The sequence below is a fragment of the Stegostoma tigrinum genome, chromosome 6 (genome assembly GCF_030684315.1).
Source record: "Stegostoma tigrinum isolate sSteTig4 chromosome 6, sSteTig4.hap1, whole genome shotgun sequence".
NCBI lineage: Eukaryota > Metazoa > Chordata > Chondrichthyes > Orectolobiformes > Stegostomatidae > Stegostoma > Stegostoma tigrinum.
This window is the reverse complement of record NC_081359.1, coordinates 13,038,497-13,059,043: the sequence shown is the minus strand read 5'-3', so window position 1 is coordinate 13,059,043 and position 20,547 is coordinate 13,038,497. Positions and strand designations below refer to the sequence as shown.

General features: G+C 42.9%; 1 protein-coding gene across 4 annotated transcripts in view; it reads right to left on the bottom strand.

Moving 5' to 3' along the window:
* LOC125453455 (nectin-3-like) overlaps positions 1-20,251 on the bottom strand; it is a 44,059-nt gene extending 23,808 nt beyond the window's left edge. The window contains exons 1-4 of one of the 4 annotated variants that reach the window (XM_059646429.1): positions 19,766-20,251; positions 12,985-13,323; positions 10,185-10,487; positions 3,523-3,628 (exon numbers count right to left, since the gene is read on the bottom strand). In XM_059646429.1, coding sequence (XP_059502412.1) covers positions 3,523-3,628; positions 10,185-10,487; positions 12,985-13,323; positions 19,766-19,862 — 845 coding nt within the window. In that variant the 5' untranslated portion in view covers positions 19,863-20,251. The remainder of the gene's footprint in view (positions 1-3,522; positions 3,629-10,184; positions 10,488-12,984; positions 13,324-19,765) is intronic. The other 3 variants (XM_059646427.1, XM_059646428.1, XM_059646430.1) reach the window with 3 other exon arrangements.
* Between the last annotated feature and the right edge of the window lie 296 nt (positions 20,252-20,547).

Genomic DNA, 20,547 nt, shown 5'->3' with positions numbered 1-20,547 from the left:
TGACACACCAGCACCCCTTGGCACTTGTACATATTTAAAAAGCCATTGTGCACCCAGGCTAACAGTGGCATTTTGAAGGTGTCCTGCTGGGTCAAGGAAGAAATCTGTGCAAATTTGAGAAAGGCAAGATGGTGCTGCAATTCTCCAACAAGGACCTAAAAGTCTTGATAGCAGGGCTGGTGCAAAGGAGAGGAGTCCTCTTCCCGGAGGACTGGTAGATCGAGGCAGCCCAGTCTGAGGTCATCATCTGGGTCAAAGCTATGTCCTTGGTGAGAAGAAGCAACCAGCAGTGCCTTGGGAAGGTCACTTACCTTCTCCATTTCATCAGGCTAAGAACTACACTCTTTGCTCTGGAACCTCACATTCACTCACTCTCTCTGCAACTGCACCCACATGTCATGAGGCTCACGCTCTGCCAGTCTCTGTTGCCAGGAATATGTTGATTTCTTGATAAGCCTAGTTGCTGTCATGTTTTGGACCTTGTGGAATTTTTTGTCCCGCCATCAGTATTTCTGTTTAATATCTATGTACATCTTTGCCTTTGTCCAGCAAACTCCCAAAACATTTAATCTGCATGGCCTACTCGCTCACCTGAATCACCTCACCACTTTGACCTGCACAAGTAATGATGGCCAAGCCACTGACTTTCTCACCCAACGTGTCCTTTTATCTCATTCCAGAAGAAGGAAGCCAAAAGGCCAAGATGGGGGGGGGGGGGGGGGGGGGAAGAGAGGTGCTCGAAATTCAACTCTTCACCCCGAACGAGTAGAGAATCCTGTCTCTTGCAGGGCAAGACTGAGTCTGCATGAGGGATTCCTGTGGCTGGTGCCTATGAAACATTTCCATTAATCGTGGGGAATGGTGATGGCCCAGTGGTATTTTCAATGGACTGTTAATCCAGAGATCAGAAATTGGGAAACAACAAAGCCCTTGGAGTATGTAAGGCAAGCGGGAAAGAATTTAATTCAGGGAATTAGTAATGCTGAAAGGATTCATGAAAAGTCATCAACAAACAAGTTTAAGGAGAATCCCAATGCTTTTTATACATATGTAAAAAGCAAGAGAGTGGCCGGGGAAAGGATTGGCACACTCAATGACAAAGGATGGAATCTATTTGTGGAGACAGAAGAGGGAGGCGAGGTGTACCAGGATGTTGCCTGGTAGGAGCGATTTTAGCTAAGAAAAGTTGGATAGAGAGTGGGCACTGTGTGGAGCTGGAGGAACACGGCAGGCCAGTCAGCATCAGAGGAGCAGGAAAGTTGATGTTTCGGGTTGGGATCCTTCTTCAGAAACGGGGAGGGGTAAGGCAGCTGGGAAATAAATAGAGAGGGGGGGGGTGACTGGGGAAGTTAGGTGGGATGGTGACAGGTGAGCGCAGATTGGGAGTGGCGAGAATTGGTCAGTGGGATGGGTGGGACAGAAGATGGACAGCTTGTGTCAGGTCAAGGAGGAGGGCATGAGAGGGAGGGTTGGTCATGGGATCAGATTGGGAGTGGGGATATTTTGAAACTGGTGAATTCCATGTTTAGGCCATTGTCTGTAGGCTCTCGAGGTGGAATATGAAGTGTTGCTCCTCCAGTTTTCGGGTGGTGTCATTGTGTAGCAGGTTGAGGGGCAACCTAATAGAAGGTTATAAAATTGTGACTGGCACGGATAGAGTGGAAAGTCTGAGGCTTTGACAAGGGTGGAAGTGTAAATTACTGGGAGAAACAGGTTCAAGGTGCAAGGGTTGGGGTGGTGTTATTTAAAAAGAGATGTGAGTGGCATATTTTTCACAAAAAAGATAGCGAGTGCATAGAAAGCACTGCCAGCGGAGGTGGAAGCAGACAACAGCAGTATTCAAGAAGCACCTGGACGAATACACAAATAGGAAGGGAATACAGGGATATGGATCCTGTAAGGGAAGACAGATTTAATATGCAAGGGCAAAAATGTGTCAGCGCGGACTTGGAGGGATGAAGAGCCGTTCCTGTGCTGTATTGTTCTTTGAATGTTTTGGGGACCCGGGTTCGAATCCTGCCATGGCAGATGGTGAAATTTGAATTCAGTTTTTAAAACTGTGGAATTAAACATCTAATGATGACCATTGTCGATTGTCAGGAAAAACCCATCTGGTTCACTAATGTCCTTTAGGGAAGGAAACTGCCATCCTTACCTGGTCAGACCTACATGTGACTCCAGACCCTCAACAATGTGGCTGACTCTGAACTGCCCTCTGGTCAATTAGGGATGGGCGATAAATGCTGGCCTGGCCAGCAATGCCCTCATCCCGAATGAATAAATACAAAAAAAACATTAATATTAAATGCTAACCCACTGCCACTTCAAGTACACTACCTCACACCATATTCTGAGTAAGGATTCTACTGCATTTTCCAGGTTCTCTGCTTCCACCACATTTGTTCTGATGAAACAACTTTCCACACTATAGCCTTTCGAAAGGAATCACAGGCCGAATGAAAACAGATAATGGGTATGCAGTTGTCGTTGTTTCAAGTCGCATGACTTCACATTGACTAAAAACTTCACACCCACCCCTTGCTCAATTCTTATTACTTCAGTTCTTCCTAGTTCTGACAAAGAGTCTTTGATCTGAAATAGTAATGCTGCTTCTATTAGATTTCAAACATCTGCGGTATTCTGACCTTCAAAAAAATAAAGCTTTAAATGTTCTGTCCCAACAATCTGGCAAAATCCTTGCTGTAAGAAAAATGGCAGCCATTATGTTACTTCCAATTTTACATACTAGCGAAACCATGCCCTCTCTGACCAGCATTCTTAACTGCGACTGGGTCAGGGAATTTTCCTGATGTCATCCACTGAGAGTCAAAACAACTCTCAATGTCTCAAATTACTTTATTTAGAAACATTAACATACGGAGGATGACTATACTGTATTGCAAGCCAGATCCAGATGTAAATGGCTAATATCAAACTCGTTATACTCTCTTATCGATAATGATCTTCTGTTTACCACATTTCTCCAGTCCTGATTTTTTCAACAAACCCTTCACTCTAATTTTCATGTCTGCATCCCATTTAAAACCATTAATTGCTTCCTCTTGATTCTTTTGTTGAAATTTGAAATTTGCAGCGAGGTCAGTGTTCCTATTTCAGAATCTGCACGAGTTACTGGTTATCAGTTTGCAAGGATAGAGAATAGTACATGGCAGGAATTTGTTGGATTGATTTTCACATGAATGTGAAGCCTGCAATCTATTTGTACTGCCATGCCAGCTCCTCCTACCATTTGGGCAATAAAACAGATATGTTCTTACTTTCAGAGATAATGGGAACTGCAGATGCTGGAGAATTCCAAGATAATAAAATATGAGGCTGGATGAACACAGCAGGCCAAGCAGCATCTCAGGAGCACAAAAGCTGACATTTCGGGCCTAGACCCTTCATCAGAGAGCTCTCTGATGAAGGGTCTAGGCCCGAAACGTCAGCTTTTGTGCTCCTGAGATGCTGCTTGGCCTGCTGTGTTCATCCAGCCTCACATTTTATTATCTATGTTCTTACTTTGTCCAGATGTATTCAGTAGGAGGTGGGTTAGCATCTGCAGCACAAATCAGGTATAAGTAGCCATCTTCATTCTTCTGAGGTTTAATTAAAACTGATGATATGTCTGGAAAATAAAAGGTTTCATTAGAATTGAATTTCTGAAATCATTAAAAGCAAGCAGTAATTCAAACAAGCACATTTGAGGAAAGATGATCATTCTACATCAAGATTTCAGAAACATGCTTTTGCCCCAATGTCCTAATGGTTATCTGCCACATTATGAATGCAATTCCAATCCTGTGTTTCTATTTTCCCTAATCTCCTTTTACTTAAGGAATTTTTCATGTTGAATAAAATAAATTGCAAACTTGCTATCACCAGTTTATGCTCCACCCAAGATCAGTTTCAAATCCACCCTCTGCTCCTCTTCCAAAATACCTGAAGGCAACGGCAGACAACTTAGTCAGGGGCTACTCATATCCTAAATGAAGTGTGAGGTTCCTCTATTAATCAGTGGTATTTGTGCAATATCTTGATAAACAAGGGAGTCAAATTACATTTGGGGTGTACTGGGGAAAATGTGTAAATCGAAACTGCAAGCATATCAGTCACAATCTTGGTGAAGCAGGCTTGAAGCCTGCTTCTGCTTCTAATTTGTGTGGCCATACGTATGTCATAGGTCCAGGATGATGAAAAGAAGTTGTAATTGATCAACAAGTAAATGAGAGAAGGTTGAACAGGCATTTTCAGAGCATATGCTTTCCTTCAACACAACTCTGCTCATCAACAGGATCAGAGTGTGGTTAGTGGTGGGGGGTGAAGGAGAAGGTAAAGATCAAGCTCAGGAATTATGGTAATCCTGGCACTTGGCTGCTGTGTCAAATTATCAGAGGGCTGCTATCCTTCTGGACAGAAATAGAGAAAGCACAGCAATACTGGGGCTTGCACATGTCTACAGAAACAAACAGAATTAAACAGCAATACAAAAGGCACAAAAATGAAACAGTAGGCGGGAGTGATGTACTGCAGCATCCACCCAGCTTCTCCCTGTGGGAGCTGGACCCATTCAGGCTGATTCTGTTGTTCCAACTTTAAAAAGAACTCCAAAGCCCCACAAGCTGTTTATTTAATTGGATCCAACTCGGCACCTCAGGACCTCCATCTCAAAACCTCTTTTCAGAAAAAGACTGGAATAAAATACACCTCTTAAAGCCATAGTATCATCACAAATGAAGTAATAAAATATACTGTAAATTCATGCTGCACAGCATCATCCACTCAATGAATGTAAGGAAATTGCAGCCACACTTCCCCTGTTTTAGTAACAAAAGCAAAACAGTGCACAAATTTGAAATAAAAAAGTAAACACGAGAAGTGTTTTTAATGTCCGTAAACTACTATAAATAATTCTTTTTCAATTGCAATTCTTTTGGTAATTTACAATGTCACTGTGACTCTATCTTTATTCTGTTATATGTAATTTAATTGAAAACAAGGGCATTAAATAATAGTTTGTTAGTGAAGTTTAAAAAAACCCCAAAATTTTTCATTGACAGAAGCAAGTCCAACAAAAGCGAGTGAAAACTTACTCTGAATAATTGGTGGAGCTTGGTTTTGACATATTGCCATTTTTCTTTGTCACTGTACCAAAATCCTGTAGCTGAATTGTATCAATGTAGCGCCTTTTCCATTTGTACTGCAGCGGGTTATAAGTTGGCTGACCACAACCTTGTCAAGATCAACAAGGAACGTTAATATATGGTCGCCTCACCGACAAAACCCAGATCTGAAGGATTATTCTTGTGCTGTACATTTCTACCCTTACTTACCCTTGCAAGTTGCTTCAGCAATATTTTCCAAAAAATTCCAGACCTCTGCAGTTGAATCGCTGCATTTGCTTTATGGAAATTTCCATGATGTACATAATACAGACACACTGCCAGAAAGATCGTTAAAGCAAATCCAGCTTACACTCCATGCATTTACATTGAAGTTAACACAGATTCGGGATCAGAACATGGACTGCTGAGATTGTGTGGGTGATAAGTATTGGGCATTTGAAAGCAGGAATGCAGAAGGTGCATTGACGTGTAGGGTGATGGGTAGTGTGAAAGGCAAAAGGCCCATGGTTTCATCATGATGCCAGATAACAGAATGAATTTGTATGAAGAGTTGAGTATATAACAGAAAATAGTCATAATCCGCAATGTTTTCAATGACTTGAAATATCACAAACTAATCCTCAGCGGACTGGACATGACCTGGAGATGATCTGCTCTGAATGGTTTAACAGATGCAGACTTCTTTTGCCTGCCATTTGGTCTTACATGAGAGACTAAAAACTGTCAGCAGCACAGCAGTGAGATAACAAGGTACAGAGCTGGACGACCACAGCAGGGCAAGCAGCAGAGGAGCAGGAAGGCTGATGTTTCGGGCCTAGACCCTTCTTTAGAAATGGGTGGAGATACGTTTGGTGGGGCAGGAGCAGGCAGAGACAATGGGTCGACTAGCGTAGTCAGGTTTGTGGATTTTGGGAAGGAGATAGAAGCGGGTGATGAGGGGTTAGGGACCTGAAACGTCAGCCTTCCTGCTCCTCTGATGCTGCTTGGCCTGCTGTGTGTGTCCAGCTCTGCACCTTGTTGTCTCAGATTCTCCAGCATCTGCAGTTCCTGCTATCTCAGCAGCAGAGCAATGTTGTTTTTGGAATTAGGTACAGGACATAACTGGAGATATATGTAGGCAACAAGAATCAGGTGTGAAGACAGCAATATTGATAAGGATGCGAGGATGAGATGAAGCATGTGGAAGCTGGGTGAGATTCCTGACTGCCAGGGAATGTTACGGGGCAAGCGATGGGAGTTTGGCAAGTTGAACAGCATGACAGACTGGAATATAGGAAAAAGGACGAGGAGGCAATTCAGCTGTTCAAATCTGCTCTACCATTTAACAGGATCATGGCTGATCTTATCCTAGCCTCCACAACAATTTCCTGCCTGCTCCCCATAGCCTTTTATCCTGCTTTTCATCAGATTCAAAAACAAATAGGTATGTATCTGTTGATTGATTCTGCCTCTAGTGCACTCTGGGGCAGTGAGTTCCACACAGATTCACAACACAGAGGTTGTTTCCCCTCATCTCAGTATTGAGCCTACCTCCTCATCACAGACTGCCTTTAAGAAGACGCTAGTTACACTGCATGATTCGAGAACAATGTTGCCTTCTCCCATGTTGAAAGCAGAGGCAGTGTGAGACCTACACAGCCAGAAACTAACATCATGGAGAGAAGGTGTAATTACAGCAAACATTCAGCTCACAAGAAACTTATTTTGAAACATTAAGAGTGGGATATTTCACAATACAGGAAACACTCTGCCCATGCATTGAGTTGTGAGTTTGTGTCTTTCACCTTGACCTTTGGGGTGTAACCCAGACACCGAAAACCAAAGCAACCCAATTTATAGCGGATAGAATCATTCGTTTTTCTTTCCAGAACAAACACCACCGACTATAAAGACATAGAGCTTACATATCATTAGAAAACACAATTGAAAACTCAGCTGATGAACCATACTCATGTCTGGCACCACAACTTCAGAAGTCTTGGGACAGCAAGCAAAGGAGATTTATCAGAATAGGGCAAGGATAAGTATCTTAATTCAAGCAGAGAGTGATTAGATTACAGCTGTTTCCATTTGATGCAACAGTGCAAGGCATTTTGATTAAGCGGTGTAAAATTATTATACTGGGAGTGCAGCTTTACATTTATAGTAAATGAAAATGTCCTGATCTAGAGCAAATTTGACAGTCGCTGCTTCAACTGTTGTTACAGAACAAAAGAATGCTTAGATTGGTTTACTGAGAAGAAGGTGCAAGCTATTTATACTTGGAAACAATGGCAGTCACTTCTGAGTTTACAGTGAGCAGGTTTTGGGTCTCCATACATCACAGAAAGGTGTCGAAGACACCAAATTTAAAACAATCATGCCATAACTATTTATTTGCTTCCAAATCGAAGTAAAGCAGTTTCTGCCTTAATTATCATTGCTACCAAGTTAATATGTTTCATGTAGCCATACATAAGAAAGCAGAGGAAACCATTTCAGCGCTCAGGTCACAAGCTTCTGCACAAGCCTATGAATACTACAGGAACCCTACAGTTCTATGCAGTCAGAAGAGTATAGGCAGCCCGTCATTGCAAGCTACCACAGCCTGATATGTGAGGGAGATGGACATGAGTTAAAGATACTGTCCCACTGCAGAGACTCCAAGATATTTACTCCAGCATGGCCAGGGCATGAATAATCTTCAGAAAAGGACTTAATGTTGTTGACTCATTAAAGAAACTCAGCAGTAACTGTGCATAGTCCCAGGAGATGCTTCCTCAAAGTTACTATTAGGGAAAACGGGGATATGGAAATTCTTTGGAATCTGGGAGCAAGTGTTGGACTCTGCTGAAGGAACTGTAATTCCATAGAGAATGTGATGAATAATAAGCACAAAAGAGGAAGAGATAACGCAGTGTGGAGCTGGAGGAACACAGCAGAGGAACAGGAAAGAGATAATGGGAACTGCAGATGCTGGAGAATTCCAAGATAATAAAATGTGAGGCTGGATGAACACAGCAGGCCAAGCAGCATCTCAGGAGCACAAAAGCTGACATTTCGGGCCTAGACCCTTCAGAGAGGGGGATGGGGAGAGGCTTGGGGACCGCTTTGCAGAACACCTCCGCTCAGTTCGCAACAAACAACTGCACCTCCCAGTCACAAACCATTTCCACTCCCCCTCCTATTCTCTAGATGACATGTCCATCATGGGCCTCCTGCACTGCCACAATGATGCCACCCGAAGGTTGCAGGAACAGCAACTCATATTCCGCCTGGGAACCCTCCAGCCATATGATATCAATGTGCACTTCACCAGTTTCAAAATCTCCCCTTCTCCTACTGCATCCCTAAACCAGCCCAGTTCGTCCCCTCCCCCCACTGCACCACACAACCAGCCCAGCTCTTCACCCCCCCCCCCCCACCCCCTGCATCCCAAAACCAGTCCAACCTGTCTCTGCCTCTCTAACCGGTTCTTCCTCTCACCCATCCCTTCCTCCCACCCCAAGCCGCACCCCCATCTACCCACTAACCTCATCCCACCTCCTTGACCTGTCTGTCTTCCCTGGGCTGACCTATCCCCTCCCTACCTATACTCTCCTCTCCACCTATCTTCTTTACTCTCCATCTTCGGTCCGCCTCCCCCTCTCTCCCTATTTATTCCAGTTCCCTCCCCCCATCCCCCTCTCTGATGAAGGGTCTAGGCCCGAAACGTCAGCTTTTGTGCTCCTGAGATGCTGCTTGGCCTGCTGTGTTCATCCAGCCTCACATTTTATTAACAGAGGAACAGGAAAGTTGACTTTTCAGGTTGGGACTCTTCTGCAGCTCCATACTGTGCTATCTCTAAATCCAGTATCAGCAGTTCTTGCTATCTCCCAGTACGGAAGAGGAATATTCCTTCTCAGGAGTTTAAGTTGTATATCGCTTTTAAACATGTTTCGTCATTTGCTGCAGTGTACAAGCCCAAAATATGAAGCCTTAGGTCATTTTTTCAACTATCAACAGGAATTCCAATCTCCTTTTACAAGCACTAAGTCTGTATGGCAATTGTAACAAAGGCCAGATGTAATAGAAAGGTTAAAAATAATTGGAGGAGTTTCCATTGGGAGATTTTCATTTGATTGGGAGAAATGTTTCCACTGCCAGGGAAACCGTACAGGTTACATCTATCAGGTAAATTTACCACTAAAAAGGGCATGAGTATTTTTTATTTAGTCGGAGTTGTGATTTGGGTAATTTTTGAGTAAGAAGTGGACGACACAATTTAATGGCAAGTTTCTAAATAAGACGATACGTAATACAAACGACAATGATTGCCCGGCTGCAGAGAAAGAATACAGCACAAATTCACAGCATTCTCAGAGATTCATACACAATGAGTTGAATTGTCATAAGACTTGGATGATAGTGGAGTGCTACATGGTCCCAGGAAGGCCAGAGATCAAGGCCAGAGGTGCTGACCTTAACAAAATAACCTCAGGGTAATTAAATGCTGCAGAATCCTGTCCTCTCGCGGAGCAGATGAACATTCTGGCAACAGCACAAACTCATGGCAGGAGGGTAGTTTCACACACATATGATGGAGGAGTCTGGCAGTTAGACATGAAGGAAACTTGACAATAAGGGTGATGGCAGTGTATCAGAGTTTTGTGATGTGCTTCTAAAAACACCAAAATGCTTACACCTGTCCTTTTACAAGATAAGTTTAAAATGTATTTTTCCAGTTAAAGATTCAACTTCCTGAAGATTTTACTTTACAGGATATTGTCATAGCCACCTTCTCATTCGAGCCCCGGTTTATACAGCAGAACACGTTCTGACAACATTACCACATCTAGGCTGGAAACTGCTGCTACCTTCCTGTGGTCATCCTGCTTGCCTGTTCAAAAAAAGATTAATATGGAAGCACAACAGGAAGGAATTCTCATTAGTGAAAGTAGTGGCTTTTGTTCTTTTAAAATACTTGTCTAGTTAAAATAGAATCATAATAAATTCTATTTCACTCTTTGTGCCTCATTGTGTATTTACTACGAATAGCAACACAATTACAATGAAAAAATAGGATATAATTATACTTACAGTCAATATTCAGGCGATAAGAAACTCGTTTTGAAGCTCTGAGGGCTGGATGTTCCACAACACAGACAATATTCTGCCCATAAAGTGATTTATTTGGACACAGATGAAACTGGCTGGAGACGGTCACAGTCCCATTCGCAGCAGGATGCCCAGTATTTTGATTGGCACGTATATTGAAAGGAACTTCCCAAGTGATACCTGCGGCTGGTTTTGCATTTGCTGCGATACAGGTGACAATAAGGTGTCTACTGCAGTCGATCAGAGAAAAAACTGGATACGTTTGGATTGTAACAGCTGGAGGAGCTAAGTTGCGATAAGAAAGTGTAGTTTAGATCATTCAGATGTAATGAACCTTCTTGAGTGATTAACCGATAGAAGGTTGTATCTAGTTTACAATTAAATTTCATCATAATGACACACAAGTTTTGCAGTGGATCCCTCACTCTACTCTGTTTACTTGAATGAAAGATGGAAGAATTTTGCTGCTTACTTTGAGGCTACCACACAAAGTAATGGCTGAAAGATAAAGACTGAAGACAATAGAAACCTCTGTTGTAAAACATAGATAAACTGTAAGACATCTCTGCTTATGGAGAGCCCTGTATAGACTAATGAGAGCTTCAACTTCGGTTTTAGAAACTCAACATACAATTACACGAGTGTGTTTTAATAAATAGCATCCTTAGTACATGTCAAAACACCAGTTTACATTTTGACGCTTGACATCAGGTGGGGGTGTTGGGGAAATCAGCACCCCGGTTTTAATCCTTTTGGAAAGCTGCAAAAAGAATTTTAGTTTTTTTAAAGGAGAAAAGGAAATTCAGGTAATGAATTGTTGTAAACAACAAACCGAATAAAGATTACATATGCCAACACTATCAAACACGACAGTGAATAATAGAACGTTAACTGCACAACAAGAAGCTATTTGGCTCATCACATCAGTATTAAGAACAGTTCTCATCCTTCATCGCTAATGATGAAATTTGAGGAAGTTCAGTTGTTAGCTGCGGAAGCTGGACGAGAGATTGCTGTTTGGTCTGATCAGTTTGTCCATGTGTAGTGGCATCTGATACGTTAGTGGTCTGCTGATTTCTTGCCAGGGTGAACTGGCAAATCATTACTCTTATCCCACTGTGGAGACTGAGGGCCCAAGCAAGTCACAATTTTCTCCAGGGGAACCACCAGAGACAAGGGTCAAGCCAAGGCTGGGGAGAAAGCACCAAGATCAAGATTCACAGCCAAACAATGAAAGCACTGGCTGCATTGCTTATTCAGGGAATCTCACTCTGGGGTCTCGGAGGCAGTAGCAGATCCCAATTACATCAAGTGGTGGGGTTTTACAATTTTGAGGGCAGCAAGAGCACTGCAACTTCCAGTGAGCCTATGTCTGCTTAAATCTGAAGTTGTGGTAGAAACGAATGGGGTCCAGGGTAGCCTACACGGAACCCATTGGAACTTCTCAGTTTTTCAGCACCTAACTAAAGCTTCAAATTGTTTATTTAGAGCTTTTCTTAGCAAGATAAAATGCTCGCAAGATGCAGTCGTAGCAGTGTGGGAGCCTACATTTAAAAGCATGCGATGATTTGCAGTCTTAAAACACTGGGCTGTCACTGAGCTGAAAACAGACAATATACCTTCATTTTTATTCATTTTTTGGACGTTGGCGTTGCAGGCTAGGGCATCATTAGTTGCTGTGGTGGCGGCAGCAGTGGGCTGCCGAACTAAACTGCTACAGACTTTACAGCATACGTACACCTACAATGCTGTTAAAAGTTCATGATTTTGACCAAGTGACAACGAGCTTAGTATCATTTTAAGTCAGGATGGAGTTTGACTTGGGGCTTCCAGATGGTGTTCTCATGGATCTGAGTTTGTCCTTCTGTGTGGCAAAGATTGTAGATTTGGAAGATGCTGTTGCAGAAACCGGGGGTTTGCTATAAATCAATCAATCTTCTAAATGGTACATGCTGCTGATGTGGAAGCTGCATTGGATTGGGTGTCAATGAAGCAAACTGCTTTATCCTGGATAATATTGAGCTTTGGAGTGATGTTGAAGCTGTACTCACCAGGTGATTGGAGTATTAAATCACATTGCTGATTTCTACCTCCGAGGTGGTAGACGGGCTTTGGGGAGTCAGAGATATCACAGGCTGCAGGACTTTCACCCTCTGGCCTGCATAAATAACTGAAGATCAGCCTCTGGTAGAGGACAGGATTTTAAGCAAATGGTGATATCACCAGATGCCACTGCATTGTCAAGAATTGAGGCATGAGCACTACATTGATTTCACTCTATTGACTGTAATATGTAAAATGCCCAGGTTTTTGAGCACTTCCTACAAGTCCATTGTATACATGTTTCCCATTTTGTAATGAACACAAATAATTTCCTGGTTAAAGAAAAACTGCTAGATTTTGCAGTGAGGATTTTCTGTAACCATTTGACTGCAAGTTAATACTTTTGAATTGAAACCACTTTATTATTAGAAATGCAGCAACTATAAGTAAGGTCCTGTAAACAGCATTGTGATAATGACTCCTTGTCTCTGATGCTGTGTGACATTAGGGAGAACTCTTGCATTCTGATTTGAGACAGTGCCATAAAATATTTTAAATCCACCCAGGACAATTTCAACAACCTATCTGAAAGACAACAACTGGAATGTAGCATTCTCTCAGTGCTGTATTGTATTGTCAGAATAAAACTGTGTTCCAGTCTGAGTCTTCAGTAGGAAGCAAGAATGCAACACTAAAAGTAATGTTAAAAGTAAGACATTTAAATGGAAATGTTCCGTACCAGTTACGATCAGCTGCAAATCTGTTTCAACAGGCCCTGCTGGGAATAAGGTGAAAATACAGCTGTATGTCCCCTCATCACTCAGTGTAATATTTCTCAGATACATTGATGCATTTTTGGAACTTGTCCCAACGTAGGTCATTCTGTCATCAAACGTATCATCTAAGGTTTCAGTCTTTCCGTTTCTGAAAGCTGCTGTGAAAAAGTTCCGTTGCTGTTGACCACGCCTGTGTCGCCACATGAATTGAGAGATAGTTTGCTCAGTGTCAATTGTACATGGAAGCAGGGTATCATCGCCTACAGATCTCAAAATCTGGTCACCGTTCACATTTATTGGACCTGGAAAAGAAACATTTATTTCATGAAGAGTGACAAAACAATGGCAGGAAAGAGGAATTTTAACCCAGCATCTCGGTGCAAGATAGGATGAAAGGCAGTTAAAATATCTCCTTTCAGAGACAGTAGAAACTGGAGATGCTGAAGAATCTGAGATAACAAGGTGCAGACCTGGTTGAACACAGCAGACCAAGCAGTATCAGAGGAGCCTAGAAGCCTTCTTCAGAAATGGAGGAGGGGAAAGGGGTTCTGAAATAAATAGGAAAGGGGGGAGACAGATAGAAGATTGACGGAGGAAAAGACAGGTGGAAAGCTCTCTGGGCTCGATCTGGAACACTTAAGCCTCACTTGCAACTTCTTTCCCATGGGTCTCTAAAGCCCCTTTCCCAAAACATTTATTTTTCTTCCCAATTTACTTCCACTTAGTACCACCTGGTCCCTGCTATCTGAACAAGAATTCACACCCACTCAGACGATCACTCTCCTCCTGTTTGTAGTGTCAGCTGATGAATTGCATCTAAATGAAGGTTGACAATTAAGACTGCAACCTGTTAATATCACGTACATCTGATGTGTGCACCATACCCCCATGTTCAGGCAATGTACTCACTTAGAAAATATTAAGGAGGAGGTCATCACTGAACTAACAGCCCAGTTTATTACCCCAGCTTCTTCTGGCCGGAAATACCTGTCTGGACACCTATCCTTCCTTTGGACTCCCATTCTCCATGTAGTAACACATTTGGCAGAAAAAGCCAACATGCTGATGTGTCATGGAGTGTCTATGCCTAATAGTACAGTAAAGGCAAGAGGGAACAGCCACTGAAACAATGCAACAAGTGTGCAATTCTTAAAAAAAACACCTGACTATAACACTGGGATATGATGGGGAGAATATTCCCTTTTTTTGTCCCAGAAGAAAGCCTTGCCAACAAATTGAACTCAAGTTGTAAAAACTAACTTAACTCGGGGATCCATGGCTTTGTTTCCAGGGAGTGGAGTCAGAGGCATGAGCACACAGAGTGACTGAAAAATGAGGACTTGTCAGGAAAGCTGTGACCTGATTTCCTCTCAGCCAATCTGTCCTAAATTTGAAAAAAATCACTGCAGAACTAATTAACTAACTAATAAATGAATTAATTAACTGTGGACTCACTAACTAATAAAGTAATTAACTAAGTAGAGATAGCTGGGCAGGTGATGTGCTGTAGCTGTATGAAGTGGGAAGCTGGCCGATCCCATTGTGAACTGCAGTGAGCACATCTGCAGTGAGTGGTGGTTGCTTGAGGAAATTTGGCTCAGAACTGATAAGCTGAAGTCTGAGCTTTGGTCACTGTAGGACATCCAGGATGGGGTGAATTACCTGGGTGCTTTGTTTCAGGTGGTGTTCACACCTGGTACCTCAAATTTGTTCAGGGGCCAGGGGCAGCATTTTGAGATTAAAAATGAGGCAGGTAGAGGGATCCTGTACTAAGGAACAGAACCAGCCTCAGCTCTTGACCTTGTCCAATAGGTACTTGGTCCTTCTGTTGATGAGGAACAGATTTGTCAAGAGGATGCACCAGCTGACCATGGCACCATGGTACAGGAAGCGATTCAACAGCAGGTGGGGAGGAAAAAGACAAGTGGTAGTTGTAGGGAGAGAGAGATAATGGGAACTGCAGATGCTGGAGAATTCCAAGATAATAAAATGTGAGGCTGGATGAACACAGCAGGCCAAGCAGCATCTCAGGAGCACAAAAGCTGACGTTTCGGGCCTAGACCCTTCACTAGGCCCGAAATGTCAGCTTTTGTGCTCCTGAGATGCTGCTTGGCCTGCTGTATTCATCCAGCCTCACATTTTATTATCTTGGTAGTTGTAGGGAATTCTATAATTTGGGGAATAGGTAGCATCCTTTGTAAGCAGGAACGAGTGTCCTGTACAGTAGATGAACTGCCCAGTCCCAACGTGAGGAAGAGGGAGGATCCAGCTGTCGTGATCCATGTCAGGAGAAGTAACATGGGCAAAGTAAGGAGAGAGGACCGATTTTTTTTTTTTTGGGGGGATTATCAGGAAATAGGGACTAAATTAAAGAACATGTCCTCAAGTGTTTATAAACTTCGGATTACTCGCTCAGCCACCTGCAAATTGGCATAGGGACACGAGAATAAGGGAAGAAACACATGGCTAAACGAGTAGTGCGGGAAAGAGGGGCTCCTTTTCATGGGGCACTGGCATCAGTATTGGAACAGGAGGGATCTGTACCGTGGGGACAGTGTCCACCTGAACCGAGCAGGGACCAATGTTCTAGGGAAAAAGGTAAACAGGCAAACAACAAGTCTTTAAACAAGAAAGTTGCGGTTGGTGGGTATGGGTTGCTGGAAAGATAAAAAGCCAAGAAGCATAATGGTCAATGCAAAACAAAGCTGCAGTTTAACAATATGGGGGTGGATTCAAGTGCATGGAAAAGTATGAAAGAAATAAAAAGAAAGGAGAACTTGGGAAAGGTCATTAAAGTCTGAAAGGCCCGAATGCGTGGACATTGGTGAGTTATTTCCGTTAGCAGGACAGACTGCCTCATTGCACTTTTGGAGCAGGTGGGACTCGAACCCAAGCCTCTCAGTTCAGGGTTAGAAATGCTACCACTCCTAGAAAACAGCCCAATAGGTGTTTTCCTACCTGATACAGTCACATGAATTCAGCTGCTGTATGAATGTCTCATTTGGATTTGCATGTTTACAGCATTATGCAGTTTCAGGTTGTTTGCTAAGTAATTATGAAAATTGTAAATGCTCAAAACTAAAAACATTTTGAACACAACAACAGCAGTAAGCTACATAGATCTTTGATGCTTTTCTCACAATTAGACTTTGGCCAATGTTCATTTGCAATCCTTGCTTTCGCTCAGTTGATATCCTCCTCTAGTGAAAGGGTAGTTGTCTCATTATTTAGGTTTAGGTCATCAATAATACTGTGCTTAGTATTCTTGCCTGGCACATGGGAAGTCATTTCTCCACCGGGGAGGATTCAACATTTGCTTTTCCCAGAGCTGGTACAGAAACAAAAGATCAATTATCTCCTCCTATATTGAAAATTGTAGGATTTTACAATTGACCCAGCAGCAGTGACAAATTCAACTGTGCATTTTCGTTAAGAGCACTGCTGAAAGCTCGGCCAGAGTCCAGCTCAGATTCTGACTGCGTGACTTTTAATCACAAGAAGTTTCATCTTGAACTCTTGGCTTTATTTGTGCATGGGAAAGGGAGTGCTGCTGCCTAGATTAGCATTTATTGCTCATCATTATTGCTGACAGAGGTCAGTTAAGAATCAACTGCTGATTATCTGGGGTCTGCAATGAAAGCAGGCCAGAGTCGGTTAATTACCAAACGGACATTAGTGAACTTGATACATGACATTTGCAACAAGTGCCACATTTATCCAATATGCATTGGGGTGATTATTCGTGGAACACCTTTGGTAAAGGTTCCTCAAACCAGGGCTGATAACTGGATGAGCTCATGAGTTCTAAGGCAGCAATGGTAGCTGGAGTGGAAACTCCTGCGGGACATGCTGGAATTCTCAACAATTTCACCAGCAGTTCCCTATTAGTTATGCATTTGTGTAGACACCACATTCCACGTAAGCAGCACTTTGCACAATGAATTACATTGTCTTTCAGGCAATGAATTATTCATGTAATTTAGCTTCCAAATGCTGAATGACCAATTTCCACAAACAGCTGAGATTTGACAATTGCTGGAGAAGATTGATTTAGTTCTGGAGAAGGGTCACAGGACTCTGACAACATTAAATCTTCACAGGTGCTGCCAGAATTGCTGAGTTTCTCATGCGATTTTTACTTCAGATCTCCAGTACCTGAAGTTCTTATTTTCATGTTAATAAGTTAACTTGTTTTTGTTTAAAAAAAGCTGTACTTATTTGAAATCAGAGACCTGGGGGTCAGATTAGATGGTTTCCAGAGCAGGGGAGAACTTGAACTCAGGCCTCCCAAACCAAAGTTAGGGGGACTACCACTCCACCACAATAGCTCTTCCTTGGGACTGAACAGGATTTCGATTGCACTGATTTTAAATGGGGGGGGGTTTGAGTTTCTTAAATTAACTTGTCGTTTGTCAAGCAAAACTTGCCACAAGGAAGCACAACACCAACAGGGCCTTTTTTGTAAATTTTGAAATTTATTTTCGACTCATACAACATGAAAATTGACCCTTTTGTCCAAGTTGTCCAGGCTGTCCAAATTTCCCAAACTAAATCCAGTCCCACCTGCCTGCATTTGGGCCATATCCCTCAAAACCTCTCCTCTGCGCCTGTCCACATTTTTTTCATGTTGTAAACACTAATGCACCTGCATCTATCACTTCTTTGGCAGTTCATTCCACACATCAACTACCCTCTGTATGGTAATGTTGACCCTCAGATCCTTTTAAATTTTTCTCCTCTCACTTAACAATCTGCTCCCTAGTTTTTAACTCCCTCACCTGACGGAAATAACTCTTGCTATTCACGTTGTCAATGCACCTTGTATATTTGTGTTCCACTTAGGACTATTACTGGAGGTCTGGTTCAGAACTGATTCAGCCCAGAAGCAGAATTAGAATAAAATACTGTCAGTCTTGTAGTAAGGAAAACTCCAACACAGAGGGTCACTTTTATCTTCACAGCCTGAGCAATTTCCTGATGCAGTAGACTGGCCACTTTCATTAAAAAAAGTTTTCAAGAAATCACAAGGAACTAATGCGGTTAAATTGGGAGAAGTTATGTTTGCTAGAGAAGAAGCCAAAGATTAGGGTGTATACTTTCAAACTTATAGCCAGAATATAAAGTGTGAAATTAAGAAATATCTCTTCACATAAAAAGCAGTAAAAGTTGAGAGCTTTCATCTGAAAACAATTGATGCTAGATCAATTGCTCGTTTTAAAACTGAGATTCCTTGAGATTTTTAATGCAAAACATCCAATGATACAGGACAACAGCAGATACGCAGAGTTAGGCTGTATATCAGAAAAATGGCTGCACAGGCTTGAGTGATTCTGGGGCATATTCTTGATTCTGTGCATTGAAATTATGCTTGTAGACAAACAATTAAGTGTATTACTTTCTGTACAGCAACAAGGTTTGCTGTGTTTGATAATGACTCTGCTCTCAGTCAAACAGTAACATCCCTCACTCGACAGCTATTAATACCAATGGAAGCAATGGATAGTTGGGAAAAAATGAAGAGCATAGTATTTCATAAAAATTGTACTGTGCATTTTTGAAAATTTTCAAATTGTCTGCAACGCAACATTATCCAGAGCTCTACTGTTACGTGTGTAATACGTCCTTTTTTAAAAAAAGCGGTAATGCAATGTTTTGCCTTTCTCCAAATTAAACTACATCGGCCACTCTGCCTATCGGCCCAATTTATCAAGATCCCTTCGTATTTTTCGATAACTTCTTCATTGTCGCTATACTACCAATTTTTGTTGTCATCTGCAAACTTATTAACCATGCCTCCTAAATTCAGATCTAAAAATTGATTATATAAATATCAAACACCAGTGAACCCAGCACTGATCCCTGTGGAACACTGCCTGTCACAGGCCTCTGATTCAAAAAACACATTCCCCACCGTCCAAGCTCTGTTTCCTACCATCAAGCCATTTGTTTTTTTTGAAATCCAGGTTCAGCTTGATTAATTCAGCTAAAAGTGGGTTTAACAGGAGTATTCAATTCCATTTTGTGCTCTGAAGGTCTGAATTACAGATTTTTGGCATCAATTCCCAACCTGAGATCACTCATTTATCTTTTTGTGGAACCTCTGAATATTAAGTTGCACAAGATATTTTTGAAATACATTTTCTCTTTCTGTTTAACTGCAGTAGTGAGCAAATCTCAAATTTATTGAAAAAAACTGGTCATAACCAGAGATAATGGGAACTGCAAATGCTGGAGAATGGAGATAACGAGGTGTCGAGCTGGATGAACACAGTAAGGCCAAGCAGCATCTTGGGAGCAGAAAAGCTGACGTTCCGGGCCTCGACTCTTCACCAAAAAGTCTGGATCCATTTCTGAAGACGGGTCCAGACCCAAAACTTCAGCTTTCCTGCTCCTCCAGCTGTACACCTGCTAACTCGTATTTGTTATGTTTCTGAGGATCAGAGATCGTGTCTGATATTTCTCTGAAAGGTGTGAGAGTGACAAATAATTTCCAGGTGTTTTTCCTGCATTTTTTTCCCTGTTTTCAACTGGTTTAGTTTATTCCACATCTAAAATAATCTTGAACTCTCGTCCTTTTAACTGTCCCACCCCCGCCTTTGTTCATGAACCAAACTGCATCCTTTGTGTTTTATTCACAAACGCGAACCGTTAATTGTTCATTACAGAGAGAGATCCGATCGGATAAAAACATCTTGATCAGTGCCAGCTGATCCTCCTCTCGGCCTCTCCCATTCCCCGACAAACCTGGAGCCGCTGCGTCCAGATGCCACACAAGGAGCCACAGAACAACAGCCACCGAGATCCCGCACGTCGGCATCGGGTCCGGCCTGCTCTGCGCCATCGGCCGGAGCGACAAACGAGCCCGATCCCGTCTCGGCCTTTCTTCAGAGAACGTAGTGGGTGAGAAAATTCATTTCTGTGCGTCACTGGGGTATAAAAGGGGTTCAATAGTTAGCAGGACCCCCTTCCACTTTACTGTTGGTACTGTGGGAGCTGGAAGGGGGTCTAGGTCAGAAACGTCAGCTTTTATGCTCCAGAGATGTTGTTTACCTTGTTGTGTTTATCCGGTTTATGGCCGTGACGGAGCACAGCCGTTAGGGCGGGGCGGGGCGGGGCGGGGCGCTGATTATTTAGCTTGTTGGGCCCTCACGAACGGTCCCGTCACGGAGGTAAGACCCGGCCGCTGCCATTAAGTAGGCTGAACCAAAAACGACACTTGTTCTTCCGCCCACCACCCTCCCCGCAGCTGCTGCCGCCCACCCCGATAATCCAACCGCCGACGGAACCCCTTCCACGGCCGACGACCTCGTCGCTCCGCCCACAACCTCCACAGACGGCAACCCCAGAGGAGACAGTCACACTGAGCCCTGCCGCATCTTCACCTTCCCCCCAGACCTCCCACTGACTGAGGACGAACGGTCAGTCCTTCGGAAGGGGCTCACCTTTGTCCCCCTACAACCACACATCAACGAATGCCAGTCACGGTTGGACATAGAGCAGTTTTTCTGCCGTCTTTGCCTCGACGC